This window comes from Amia ocellicauda, chromosome 17 (genome assembly GCF_036373705.1).
Source record: "Amia ocellicauda isolate fAmiCal2 chromosome 17, fAmiCal2.hap1, whole genome shotgun sequence".
In the NCBI taxonomy this organism is placed as follows: Eukaryota; Metazoa; Chordata; class Actinopteri; order Amiiformes; family Amiidae; genus Amia; species Amia ocellicauda.
The window spans coordinates 20,146,126-20,159,603 of NC_089866.1; the positions used below are offsets into that span (position 1 = coordinate 20,146,126).

The 13,478-nt window shown below is 39.3% G+C and overlaps 2 protein-coding genes across 2 annotated transcripts; one reads left to right on the top strand and one right to left on the bottom strand.

The window, feature by feature from the left end:
- The first annotated feature begins 188 nt into the window (after positions 1-188).
- Positions 189-8,722, top strand: orai1b (ORAI calcium release-activated calcium modulator 1b). The gene is made up of 2 exons (XM_066689122.1): positions 189-546; positions 6,181-8,722. The coding sequence occupies exons 1-2, from the start codon at positions 433-435 to the stop codon at positions 6,751-6,753; spliced, it is 687 nt and encodes a 228-aa protein (XP_066545219.1). The 5' UTR covers positions 189-432; the 3' UTR covers positions 6,754-8,722.
- On the bottom strand, positions 8,588-12,843 carry LOC136712491 (MORN repeat-containing protein 3). The gene is made up of 6 exons (XM_066689121.1): positions 12,729-12,843; positions 11,321-11,484; positions 10,682-10,839; positions 10,143-10,302; positions 9,663-9,847; positions 8,588-8,821 (listed from the first exon to the last, which is right to left on the bottom strand). Exons 2-6 carry the CDS (start codon positions 11,463-11,465, stop codon positions 8,753-8,755), a joined length of 717 nt encoding a protein of 238 aa, XP_066545218.1. The 5' UTR covers positions 11,466-11,484; positions 12,729-12,843; the 3' UTR covers positions 8,588-8,752.
- Positions 12,844-13,478: the final 635 nt, after the last annotated feature.

The following is a 13,478-nucleotide window of genomic DNA, read 5'->3' on the forward strand; positions in this document are numbered from 1 at the left end:
CAATTGCATGGCCCAAATGGCGGCCCTGTCACATACCCGGGTCCCGTTCGTTTAGCGCAGCTCTGCAGAATTCCACCGGCTCCCATTGGTGCAGCCGCGCAGGTCTGCAGAGAGCTGCGCTTCGCGGCGGCCTCGCTGAAGGCGGGGCGGAACGTGTGAGCCAATGCACCCAATCCGCGCACGGGCTTGTGGGTAACAGAGGGCGCGGTTTCCTGAGAGCGGACGGTGTTGGTGGCGAGCGCAGCGGATACATTGTCGAGACCGGGAGTGGGGTTTGTTTTTTTTGGGTAACAGTTGCTGGTCGTCAAATCCCATGAGTCCGCGTCGTGCGCCGGTGACAGCCCGCTGGACAGTCTCATGAGTCCGCTGTGAGACAGACGGATCGCACGGTGCCCTCGCAGCTGGTCGACGTCGCCGCCGCGCTGCCCCCGGATGAGTCTGAACGAGCACTCGCTGCAGGCGCTGTCCTGGAGGAAGCTGTATCTCAGCAGAGCCAAGCTGAAGGCTTCGAGCAGGACGTCAGCTCTTCTCTCGGGTTTCGCAATGGTGAGTGCGGACACTGGGTGGTGGTATAGGATGGGAGAACCGGTGCTGAATTACACTTTTAAAGTTGCAGGCAAGTTTGTATTTTTTTTTTTTTTTTTTTTGAATCGGCCCTTCCCTTATCAAAGCGGACGTGCCAGGTCTCCGTGGACGGGCTGCTCATGCAAGTGGTTCAAATGTCGACGGGGTTACAGCTTGGTTTGACCGAGGTTTGTCGTTTTCTGTGGAGGCCAGTTCTCTATTTTTAGTCAGTGTCAGCTGTGCAGCGACGTGGCTGTGAGGTCTTCATATCGATACCAGGTAGCACCGATTTGCTTTTCGATTATAGAATAGCCACACTGTTACATCTCTAGTGAACTGTAGCTTCAACCAGTACAATTTAGGTTGAGCATCGTTAAAACGATCCCCTTATCCCACTGCGTTCATTATTTTATTTTTAATCCAATATGGACGTATTGGATACTGATGCAACACCTGGAGTTGCAGGTACCGAGTTCATTCACAATTTAGTGTCAATCGAACGTCGCTGTGCAATGAGATTCTGCCCAAATTCCTACTATGACATGCGTTAAGTATGTGCTTTACATGGCTTACTACCGAGGTAGAATATTATTATGCCAATTACCGTAGATCCTGTAGTTGTAGTTGTGTATTATTATTGCAACAGTTCGGCCACACAGTTACACTGTTTATGTCTTAATATTCGAGTTGATCATGTAATGGCATTACTTGTATTCGTTCACTGTGGTTTTAGAGTCGTAAGGTATTGGACAGAGTGAATGCGCATTAAAGTCCACGAGAATAATCTTAATCTTTCTCTTTGCTGCGGTAACTGTCGATTGATCATCTGTGCATTATCTACCTGTGCATGAAACACGCCACAGATCTGTCTACCCAGCCACCTATTAATACCTCGCATGTGTGATCAAGTTCTAGTATTGCTTTTCAGTCATTATTTCAATCCCGATACATAGTCGGCGAAAACCCAACAGAAATGGGAGTGGAAGTGCAACTGATTTCATCTGCAAATAATGCATTTAGCCGGTGTGTGTTGTGTAAGGCAGTGCAGATCAGGAATGCTGCATTTTTCGGGAAGAGATTATGCTGCTTTGCCCGCCGCCGAAGAGAGAAAATACATTGCGGTGGAGAAAAGACCTACCCTTTTTTGAAATGATTCATTTCTATGTAACTAAAACTACCTTCTGCATGTTGAAGAGAAGCCAAGTCATTTCGTACCTCAATGACGAATCCTGTTTGAATATTGTTAATTAAAACTCGTTTTGTCACGTTTTGTCCCCATCATTAGGGTCGGAAAGCTAAATCATGGAATATGCACAATGTAATGAAAACATGATTTACCCGGGGTGTCTGATGTCGCAATTGTCTTAATATGATTCCTACATTTGCACTAGAATTCACTTCTACATGTAGAACCATTCACAAAACTGTCTCCTCCAGTTTTAAACTTCATGTACTGGGTGCATTGGCTTCATAGCAGGAGTAGTATAATGAAGACTATATTTTTGGTTTAAGACACTTGAATTAGTTGTAGACAGCTGAAGTACAGTGGATGTCTAATTTGATGGTATTTGACAATCTGCAGACTTCTATTACTAAATACTTTTACTACAAAGATGACATTGTAACTTATTTTTCAACCTGCTAAATGGTCCTGGGAAAGATGGTCTGGATGTTTTAGATTAGTCTGTGTTCCTTTTCATATTGTTCATAAATGTGCTATGCTCTTTCACTAGTTGAAATGCTAAGCAGAAGAGCTTTGCATTTTGTTTTACCCTGCAGGAGACTTGTATTCGTTGGAAAGGAAACTGTTTTTGTGGCTGCACTGACAGAGTACCACACATCCTGTCTCCTACTAGGTGATATTTGCAGTATCATATATGATATGGTTTGTGATAATACTCTTGTATTGGTTTAAACTGGAGATGGCTGTGGGTTACACACAAGAAACAAAGCCATCCATTATTCACAGATATTGGAACAGTGTAAATATCAGGGTACAATACTTCCATTACTCCTCATTGTAACTAATTAATCTTTCAGTAATAATTAAAGGTGGTTCTGTGGTACACTTTCCCTTTCTCCAGACAAATTAACAGCTCTTTAATTGCTTGAACTAAAGTCATTTCAGAGAAATGTTCACAAGTCCTGCTTCTAATTTTGTCATATCCTTGAATACACAATTGAGTAGCTTTCTGGGACTTGATATGATTAATGGCATTACTGGTAAAATTCATACCATGACACCTAAAGCAATCCCAAATAATATCATGGATGCATGTAGTCCAATATATATATATAAAAAAAAAAAGTAATTGAATAACAAATGGAAATTGAACTGTCAAAAAAATGTAAATTTCGTTCCACTTGCAGCTTTTTTGTAAGCATGCAAGGGTTGGCTTGTTATATTCCTAGTATAATGTAGTCTTTGACCTTGTCCAGAAGAACAGTTTGTGCTTTCTTATTGCTGCCTACAGCCCTCAACTTGTAACCAAGCAAATGACCCTTGATATCACAGAGAAGGAAAAAAAAGTCAGCACACCAAAGAGACCACTCCCATACAACTGAAGACAGTTTTATGTAAAAGCAGTGAGAGACTTCAGCCTCTTATGGTTGAGAAGAAACAAATATATACTATTTAAGCAATAGAATGGACATATTGCAAACTATGTATCTGACACTTTTACTTTTGTTTGCTTTGAGGTGGAAAATACATCTCATTTAACTAATGTTAGAACATTAAAAACACGTTTAAACTGCCTCCAGGGATTCTTAAATGTGTGTCTCTTAAGGTTTATGTTAAACACAGAAGTACATGTAGCATGTTGGTGAATGTTTTATAAATATAGCCCAAAGTCAACCAAGCATTGCCAACTGTAATAAAGACGGCTTTATTGTTTCAGTAATTGAATATTTAGATATTCAGGAGGCAAACTTTCTTTTCTTAGTTCTTTTACCATTCTAGTCATGATTCTTCAAACTGCTGTTATTCCTAACATTATCCATAAGGTCATATTTTTCTTGCAGTGCATTTTTGTGTTATTGTGGATTCAATGATAAGATATTTAGTTTTTTTGCATTTGGCAGCACAAGTTTTTAATTTCTTGTAAATTACCTTTTAAATTGCACAATTATTTCTTCCATTCAGTTTTGATTTCATGCTTTACTGAACTTCAACTGGTTATTCATCAAGTTGTGAATTATTTTCAGAAATGCATAATACATTAGCCTTAATGAACATTCAATATGATTCAACAAGGAATACAGTGCCTTACGAAAGTATTCACCCCCCTTGGCATTTTTCCTATTTTGTTGCCTTACAACCTGGAATTAAAATGGATTTTTGGGGGGTTTATCGCTTCATTTACAGAACCACTTTGAAGATGAAAAATATGTTTTATTGTGAAACAAACAACAAACAAGAAATAAGACAAAAAAACAGAAAACTTGAGCGTGCATAACTATTCATCCCCCCAAAGTCAGTAACTTTGTAGAGCCACCTTTTGCAGCAATTACAGCTGCAAGTCTCTTGGGGTATGTCTTTATAAGCTTGGCACATCTAACCACTGGGATTTATGCCCATTCTTCCAAGGCAAAACTGCTCCAGCTCCTTTAAGTTGGATGGGTTCTGCTGGTGTACAGCAAACTTTAAGTCATACCACAGATTCTCAATTGGATTGAAGTCTAGGCTTTGACTAGGCCATTCCAAGACATTTAAATGTTTCCCCTTAAACCACTCGAGTGTTGCTTTAGCAGTATGCTTAGGGTCACTGTCCTGCTGGAAGGTGAACCTCTGTCCCAGTCTCAAATCTCTGGAAGACTGAAACAGGTTTCCCTCAAGAATGTCCCTGTATTTAGTGCCATCCATCATTCCTTCAATCCTGACCAGTTTCCCAGTCCCTGCCGATGAAACATCCCCACAGCATGGTGGTGGCAGAATCATGCTTCACTGTGAGGATGGTGCTCTCTGGGTGATGAGAGGTGTTGGATTTGTGCCAACATAGCGTTTTCCTTGATGGACAAAAAGCTAATTTTTTTTGTCTCATCTGACCAGAGTACCTTCTTCCATATGTTTGGGGAGTCTCCCACATGCCTTTTGGCGAACAGCAAACGTGTTTGCTTATTTGTTTCGTTAAGCAATGGCTTTTTTCTGGCCACTCTTCTGTATAGCCCAGCTCTGTGGAGTGTACGGCTTAAAGTGGTCAGATACTCCAATCTCCGCTGTGGAGCTTTGCAGCTCCTTCAGGGTTATCTTTGGCCTCTTTGTTGCCTGTGATTAATGCCTTCCTTGCCTGGTCTATGAGTTTTGGTGGGCGGCCCTCTCTTGGCAGGTTTGTTGTGGTGCAATATTCTTTCCATTTTTTAATAATGGATTTAATGGTGCTCCGTGGGATGTTCAAAGATTCAGATATTTTTTTATAACCCAACCCTGATCTCTACTTTTCCACAACTTTGTCCCTGACCTGTTTGGAGAGCTCCATTGTCTTCATGGTGCCGCTTGCTTGGTGATGCCCCTTGCACAGTGGTTTTGCACACTCTGGACCCTTTATTGAACAGGTGTATATATATTGAGATCATGCGACAGATGATGTGACACTTAGATTGCAGACAGGTGGACTTTATTTAACTAATTATGTGACTTCTGAAGGTAATTGGTTGCACCAGATCTTATTCAGAGGCTTCATAGCAAAGGGGGTGAATACATATGCATGTATTTCACTTCACCAGTTTGGACTATTTTGTATTTGTCCATTACATGGAATCCAAATAAAAATCCACAAAAATGCCAAGGGGGGCGAATACTTTCGCAAGGCACTGTACATAGTTTGCATGAGGTCTGTGTGTGTGAGACTGGATAATATCACTATAAACCAAGGTTAGCTGTGATCCACACATTTTAAACAATTGTTTAAAGGGCAACTCCACCTACTTTCTCAGGTTATTATATAAGTAGATATTGAGAAATATGCCATGACGTCATGGGGGTGCTAACTCTGGAGCCGCTTTGCTGGAAGTCAATGGGGAAAATCAGAAAATCATTAAAAACAAACGTTTTATGCACGTTCAATTGCCCCATCACCCTGTTTTTCCAAAAGATCTATCGGTTTGTAGTTATAAAAAGTTTTTCACCACCCTGAACTTTCACTATTATTTTACATGATTATTTTATTCAAGGGACTGCCGGCTACAGCATGCGTGTTCTCCACAGGGGAATCCAGGCCCTTTTGTTTTTATCTGGCTGCCGGCAGAAGCGAGAAGACTGGAAAACTGTAACTACATTTTTTGAAGCCATAGCATTGAGAGCAAGCTGGTGTTCAGTCAAAAAATGTAGTTACTCTTCTTCAGTCTTTTTGCTTGTGCCAGCAGCCAGATCCCAAAACCACAGTTATTGCTTAATATTATACAAAGATAAAGTTCCTTAAATACCTCCTGAAGTTTTTAAGTTTAAAAGCATTATTCATGGTTTAGAAGACGAATGGAAAATAAAAATCCTTGTTTTTGTTTTTAGCAAAAAATTCAAAATCTTTCTGGGTACCGTCTCCCTTTCGTATTGTTAGATTTTTCACTACATTTAAGTGTTAATCCATGTATATTCTCCTTTTTATGTTCCACCTACAGGTGGCTATGGTGGAGGTCCAGCTGGAGCCAACCCATGAATACCCCCCCGGCCTGCTGATTGCCTTCAGTGCCTGCACCACCGTGCTGGTAGCGGTCCACCTCTTCGCCCTGATGATCAGCACCTGCATCCTGCCCAACATCGAGGCAGTGAGCAATGTGCACAACCTCAACTCTGTCAACGAATCGCCACACGAGCGCATGCACCGGCACATCGAGCTGGCCTGGGCCTTCTCCACCGTCATTGGAACTCTGCTGTTCCTGGCCGAGGTGGTGTTGCTGTGCTGGGTCAAGTTTCTCCCAGTCAAGAGACACCCCGTCTCCCCGGCCAATCCAAACATCACAGAGTCCATCAGCCCGGGGCAAGCGGCTGCCATCGCCTCCACATCCATCATGGTGCCCTTTGGCTTGATATTCATTGTTTTCGCGGTGCATTTCTACAGATCACTGGTCAGCCACAAAACAGACCGGCAGTTCCAGGAACTGGAGGAACTTTCCAATTTCGCCAGACTCCAGAATCAATTGGACAATAGAGGAGATGTTACAATGCAGTCTCCAAGCTCTCATTTTCCATAGATTTGTTTTTTGTTTTGTTTTTCAGAAGTATTTCAAAAGGAAAAAATATATACTTGAGCCATCATGAAAACTGACTTTTGTTTTTGTCTACTGTAATAAGACATTTCCTGATGCATGGACAGGCTCTGTTTAAAAAAAAAAAAAAGACCGGTTTTGTTTAATAGAGGAAAAATATTGATTTTTAAGATTTACTGTACATGTCTGCTGCTGTGTCAAGGGGTTTTACATATTTGTGCATATATATACATTTTGTATATTGCTGATGGTAAGGTTTAGATGGAAAACAAAAAATATCACTCTTAATGCATGCATTTTTCAGTTGTTTGGATTGGATTGTTTAGGATGGTATAATTCATAGATGTGATTTCACAGAAAGGTTTGTTTTTCCCTGTTGCTTCCATTTGTAGGGACTACAGCAAAAACCTGCACTATAATGAAACCTTGGAGGATGTTGGTTACTATAATTATTTGGTTACTGTTGTAATCATTTGATATATGTAAACCATCCTTTTCTTGCAGCTTGTAGTACACTGTTGCTGTGAAGTTATTTACTGAAATGGTTGCCTTAATTGGGGGTTATCACCTTACTTTCCAGTTCTGTAAAGGAGAAAGCATTATAGCAAAGCAGTATTGAAGAGTGGCGCTTCATTGTGCCTTGCTCGTACCCCATTGACAAACTGCCATGGGCTGAAATTACTGATGCAGTGAGCTGTTCTTGGTTCATCTTGTACACCAGGGTGCATCAGTCAAATGGCAGCTACTGTAGTTCTTGCACGGTAAACTGAGGGTGATGATTTGATTTCATTAGAACTGAGCAATGCAATGCCTTCCTATAGCTCACTCAACCAAAGTTTATTGTACATGCTTTCTCCCTGTGAAACAATTGATGGACTTACCCTGGCTTTGATACCTTGCAAAATAATTGATAGTGGTACGTAAAAAAGAAGAAATTATTATTGTGCAGTTTTTATATTCATGTTTTTGAAGGGGGGGAATGGTAGATATTTCATACTGTTAATATTTCTTTGATACTCAAAAGTATGGAGTCAGTGATTTGAAGTACACTGGGCAATAGCCTGCTACACTGGACCCTGTTTTGTTTCATGTTCTTCCTAAGGATCAATTGAGAACCTTCATTAGAGTTGTACATGTTTTTAATCTTAAATGCACAACTTAACAGTTTCATCTGTCAATTTCATAAAAGGGGACTTTTCTTAGTTTTTTTGCCAAAACTGCATTTTTATTGGCAATAGACAGTCTGTGGCAGTACTTGCATTTCACATTATATATTAAAATTAATAGAGTGTGGACTTATCACATGACAATATATATTGCCACGGAAAGTAAGAAAAAAAGCCTGTTGGTTGCTTAGCAATACTTTGCTTCTCTTTACTGGCCATAATGGTCTGTTTTGTATTGGGCATACCTTGTTGGCTGGGCATCACACCCAGTTCAGGGTTGTATGGTTATTGGTCGAATAGCCATATTTCCCATGCTGAGCTTTGTTTAAGGTTTTTGAATGATTACAATTGTTTTGTTAGTTATTTTTAATACAAAAAAAGAATTGAGGGTGAATCTGCTTGCTCATTAAGTTTTTTGCCAAATGTAAATTTAAAAACTAAATATTCAAACCTAAATTAACTGCATAAAAGAAAAGTATGGTATTTCAATATACCTTTTCTATGACTCAACAGTCTATTGTTTTTGTTGTTCTTGTGTTGGGGTGGGGGGTCTTTGCTGCCATAGCCTTTTGAGATGCAACATGTGCGATACAATTTATAAACATTTTATAATCATACAACTTTTTAAATTGATGGATACAAACCACATGTAAACAGTGGAAAAGTGACATCACAAAGAACAATGTTGCACATAGAAATCCCTTACCATATTTTGCAAATCATGTATTTGCATACAACAGTAACTTGTATCTGTCTGCTCTTTTGAGAATAAATGTACATTTCCACTGCTGCTTTTTCTATTCGTCTTTAATACAAAATCATTCCTGTTCCACTGGAAGCTGTGACTGAGCTTCTTTCAAGACTGCAACTGGGTCAGCCAAGTGTACCTTAAGAGGAAGAAACTGCACTGTTTAATGAACTCAGGCAGCACAGATTAGAGTAAATCATAGAACCAAGTGTCTTCCTAGAAATACAGACATGATTGTAGATTTTGTTGTTCAAATAGAAGGTCGATGAAAACAAATTGGTGAAAAATCTGCCCAATGCACCAATTACTGTTATTCACTTCTGAAATGTAAGCATTTATTTTTAAAACAAATATCGGTTTTGGTTTCTTTTTAAATTAATATTTCAGAACCTTGTTGCATTCATTTATACTGTTTCCTGTTAGTGTTATGTAACATAATGGGCAGGGAATTAATACATAAGGCTGCAGTTCTGTAACGGTTCAGGGACATTTTCCAACCACATTACACAGCCTGATTATGTTCATTCTCATGAAAACCGGATAATCTCACTTCCTAAATGTAGCCAAACTGCTCTTGCTGTTTCCTGTAAATGTATATCCCAAGACACCAAGAGACTAATCAAACGAGAGCAGATTCCCTGATTAAACAGACTGCGCTGCCTTGCCAAACAGAATGAATGAGCAGAATAACGACAGTCTTGCTTCTTTTTTAAACACCCACGACCCTTGGGGCATATTCTCCTGATGACACCAACATAAGGAAGTTGCTAAGGGTCACCTGCTGAGGATGATCAAGAAAAAGTTCATAAAGGTAGTCTATGGTTTTTCTTTTTCCGTACGTTATTCCCTATCAAAATAATGCCCTTGTATTCAGCATTGCAGCAAGTTTTTTTTTTTAATTTGCTGTTTGAACTAGTTTCCTGCATCTATGCTTTCATTATTAATAAAATTGGGGGGTGGTTAGGGTACAGATAACCCACCTTTGGGACTGGATAGATTGTAGGGGATGGGGCTCCTTCTCTGCCAAAATCTACAACAGTTCCACATTTTGCAATGTCCTCCACCCAAACCCCTTCATACAGCTGTCCCTTGTCGAGGTAGAAGAATTTCCCTGGGCCATGTTTTTTTCCATCTTTCCAGGTGCCTTCATACCGATTCCCATTGGCTTAAGTAGAAAAATAGAGAGACATTCCAACAGTCATCCTGAAAATGATACGTCTTAGTTTTGCCCTGCCCTACTTTTGGTTAATTACAGCTCTTCACCCCCTGGGCTATTCTAGACAGTTTCCCCTAAAGCACTTCTTATGTTATTATTGACATTTTTATTAATGAGAAAGGACAGGCAAAAACTTTAGACCTAAGATTAGTGTTTTAGTTAGTTAGTTATTTTCATACACAGAACTGCTGTTCACTACTAACACTTAGAGAAGTGCGTAATTTAGCATGATTAACATTCTTACCAATTTGAAGCTTTCCCTGGCCATTATGCTTGTCTCCCAGCCATTCTCCCTCATAGATGTCTCCGTTTTCATAGTGCATTCGACCCCAGCCACATCTTTCTCCTCTCCTCCACTCCCCCTCGTAGTAGGCCGACACTTTGTAAAAGTTAGTTCCAAATCCCTGAATAACAAATAGAGCAGCAAACGTCATTCTGCACAGAACACGAAAACATGCAATTACATTTCCATGTAATTGTACTTAACTGTATTCTTGCACTTTGTATTGCACTTATGTTGTAAGTCGCCCTGGATAAGGGCATCTGCCAAGAAATACAAATAATAACAATAATAATGGCAGAACGGTTTCTCAGGGAATCTTCAATGGCTCAAATGTGTTTGATTACAGATGCCTGATATGAGGCTGCTTTAAGTTGACACAGAACCTGTTCACATTGTTACCATAACACGAATGAAAGAAATTAGATGAATGGTATTACAAATGAAGTCCCCAAGGCCAGCCCAGGAGCCAATGACACCACACTTGTGTCTGATGTACTCACGTGCTTCTTATCATTCTTCCAGTCTCCTGAATAAACTTTTACATATTCTCCAGTGACGGTATGAGGCAAGCTCAATGTCCCATAACCACTCCGTTTGCCACATTCCCAGTCCCCATCGTAAATGGCTCCTGTATTCTTCCAGATTTGTGTCCCTTTTCCTAATTAAATAAATAAATTTTATATGTGTGTATCTCCACATGGATCTCCTTATGTGTATCAATACAAAAACCCTGTCTTCAAAAGAGTTTTAGAAGTCTTCCTCTGTGGAAATTCAAGTTCTTCTGGACTAGCTGTGCCTTGGGAACTCTTAGCCGATTTGCACAATTTCCCTCCTGTCACATGAACACCACAGCCCTTGCTTCCATTGCCCTAACTAACACTTAAGAAATTCCTGAGCCCCAGTGAGTGTTTTCTAATTCAAACTACATAACGTTTAAACCTGAAATCCATTATATACACTCAGTACAATACACAGGGGTAATTCTTGGGATAATTTGGTTTTCTCCTCAAATCACAGAGTTGAAATGTTAGTATTTTAAAGCCTAAAACAAAATGAAATTAGGTACTGGTGGAGAAAATAATAATAACATTATTATTGTTGTTGTCATATGTTGTTGTGCTTCCATTTGGTTTCTTTACCGTGTTTCTTGTTGTCTTGCCAGTCCCCTGTATATTCATCTCCATTGACTGCATAAACCGTGTGCCTCGATCCACTTTTCTGTGCCTTCCTGTCCCATTCCTTTACCAGAGGTTCTGCTTTCTGAGGCTTTTTCAAATGGGGCATGACGTCCTCTGTCAAAACACTGAAAAGTAATGTTATGACCAGCGTTACTTGTTGCAGGTTGCTGGGGATTAACAATTTATGTAAAAGGTTACAATACTGTGCTAACCTGTAGTCTGTTTTAATAACTTGAAAACTAAGAATAAGTCATCTCTTTTCAGAAAGTAATGAAAGCATATTTACACATTGACAAATAAGTAGACTTTAGTATACTAGGTGTACTGTGGTATACTAGGTACTAGTGTACTTAGCAAACTGTACTTCTTCATGAGTGTTATGTATGTTTGTATGTATGTATGTATGTATGTATGTATGTATGTACAGTTAGGTCCATAAATATTTGGACAGGGACAGAATTGTCATCATTTTGGCTCTGTATGACACCACAATGGATTAAAAAGGAAAAAATCAAGATGTGCTTTATGTCTTTCATCTTTAATTTGTGGGCAGTTAAATCCAAATTGTGTGAACAGTGTAGGAATTACACCCATTTTTATATGTTAGGGAAGAAACCCAGCATCTGGTGATGTCTATGGGTTCCAGATTTTAGGCAGTCATTGACTGCAAAGGATTTGCAACCAAGTATTGAAACACACAATTTAATTAATGATTAGGTTAGATTGTCCAAATACTTTTGAGCCCCTACAATTGGGGGGACCACATATAAAAATGGGTGTAATTCCTACATTGTTCACACAATTTGTATTTAACTGCCCATAAATTAAAGATGAAAGACATAAAGCACATCTTGATTTTTTCCTTTTTAATCCATTGTGGTGTCGTACAGAGCCAAAATGATGACAATTGTGTCCCTGTCCAAATATTTATGGATCTAACTGTCTGCATGTATGTATGTATGTATGTATGTATGAATGTATTTATTTATTTATTTGCATGTATGCATGTATTGTCATTACACACAAGCATTACAAAAGTGCAGTAATACAAAACTATACAAAATTCAATTTAAGCATACAAGAGTGCAGTAGCTAGTGTAATCAATAATACGACATAGGCTACATATATTCAATTAGCAGTTCTCAGCAGTTATTGCTTGGGGAATAACCTCTCATAATTTCAGTCAACAGTATAATAAGAAAGACTATTTACGATCCTGTTTACATTACATTCCGTTTAAAACACAAATAGGTCTATATTACTCTATAACACGCCGAGATACTATCAGACACTGAATGTACACCACGAGTCATCCACACTTAACTAGATACAATGTTATCAAGTTCAAACGTTAAAAAATGTCAATACCTTTGAATAGCCAACACAGTTGTGTTAAATGTTGCTCCGCTGCAGTCAGTTGCTGCGTTTTCACGGTATAAAGCGCTGAAGCGCCGCGCAGCCCCGCAACCAGGCCCCGTCACCACAGCAACCGCGGCCGCGTCTGCGCGCTCTGTGTTCACGTGTTATCAGCGCAACGTTTGAGTAACTGCACACAACTTACACATTGTTCACTTCACTCAGTATTACATCTACCAATTACTGCGGGTGATAAATAGAAACAATTGCATGAACTGGCATGAACTACACTTTTTCTTCAGTATTAATAATATTAAGCAGTAATGTTCGTGCTTCAACTATACACTAACTGGATTGGTATAAATTAAAGTTATTACATGTATATTTATAATAGGCTAGTGAATTGACAGGTTGATTATAATTATATAACATAATAGTAGTAGTAGTAGTAGTCTGCACGTTGAGTCTTGTATAAATATATATATATATATATATATATATATATATATATATATATATATATATATACACTCACCTAAAGGATTATTAGGAACACCTGTTCAATTTCTCATTAATGCAATTATCTAACCAACCAATCACATGGCAGTTGCTTCAATGCATTTAGGGGTGTGGTCCTTGTCAAGACAATCTCCTGAACTCCAAACTGAATGTCTGAATGGGAAAGAAAGGTGATTTAAGCACTTTTGAGCGTGGCGTGGTTGTTGGTGCCAGACGGGCCGGTCTGAGTATTTCACAATCTGC

Excerpts from the sequence above, each read along its gene's own strand:
- orai1b (XM_066689122.1), top strand. The coding sequence starts at position 433 with ATGAGTCTGAACGAGCACTCGCTGCAGGCGCTGTCCTGGAGGAAGCTG. Across the intron at positions 547-6,180 it reads TTCTCTCGGGTTTCGCAATG|GTGGCTATGGTGGAGGTCCA; the intron begins GTGAGTGCGGAC and ends TTCCACCTACAG.
- LOC136712491 (XM_066689121.1), bottom strand. The coding sequence starts at position 11,465 with ATGCCCCATTTGAAAAAGCCTCAGAAAGCAGAACCTCTGGTAAAGGAA. Across the intron at positions 10,840-11,320 it reads GCAAGACAACAAGAAACACG|GAAAAGGGACACAAATCTGG; the intron begins GTAAAGAAACCA and ends TTATTTAATTAG. Across the intron at positions 10,303-10,681 it reads GGAAGAATGATAAGAAGCAC|GGATTTGGAACTAACTTTTA; the intron begins GTGAGTACATCA and ends TTTGTTATTCAG.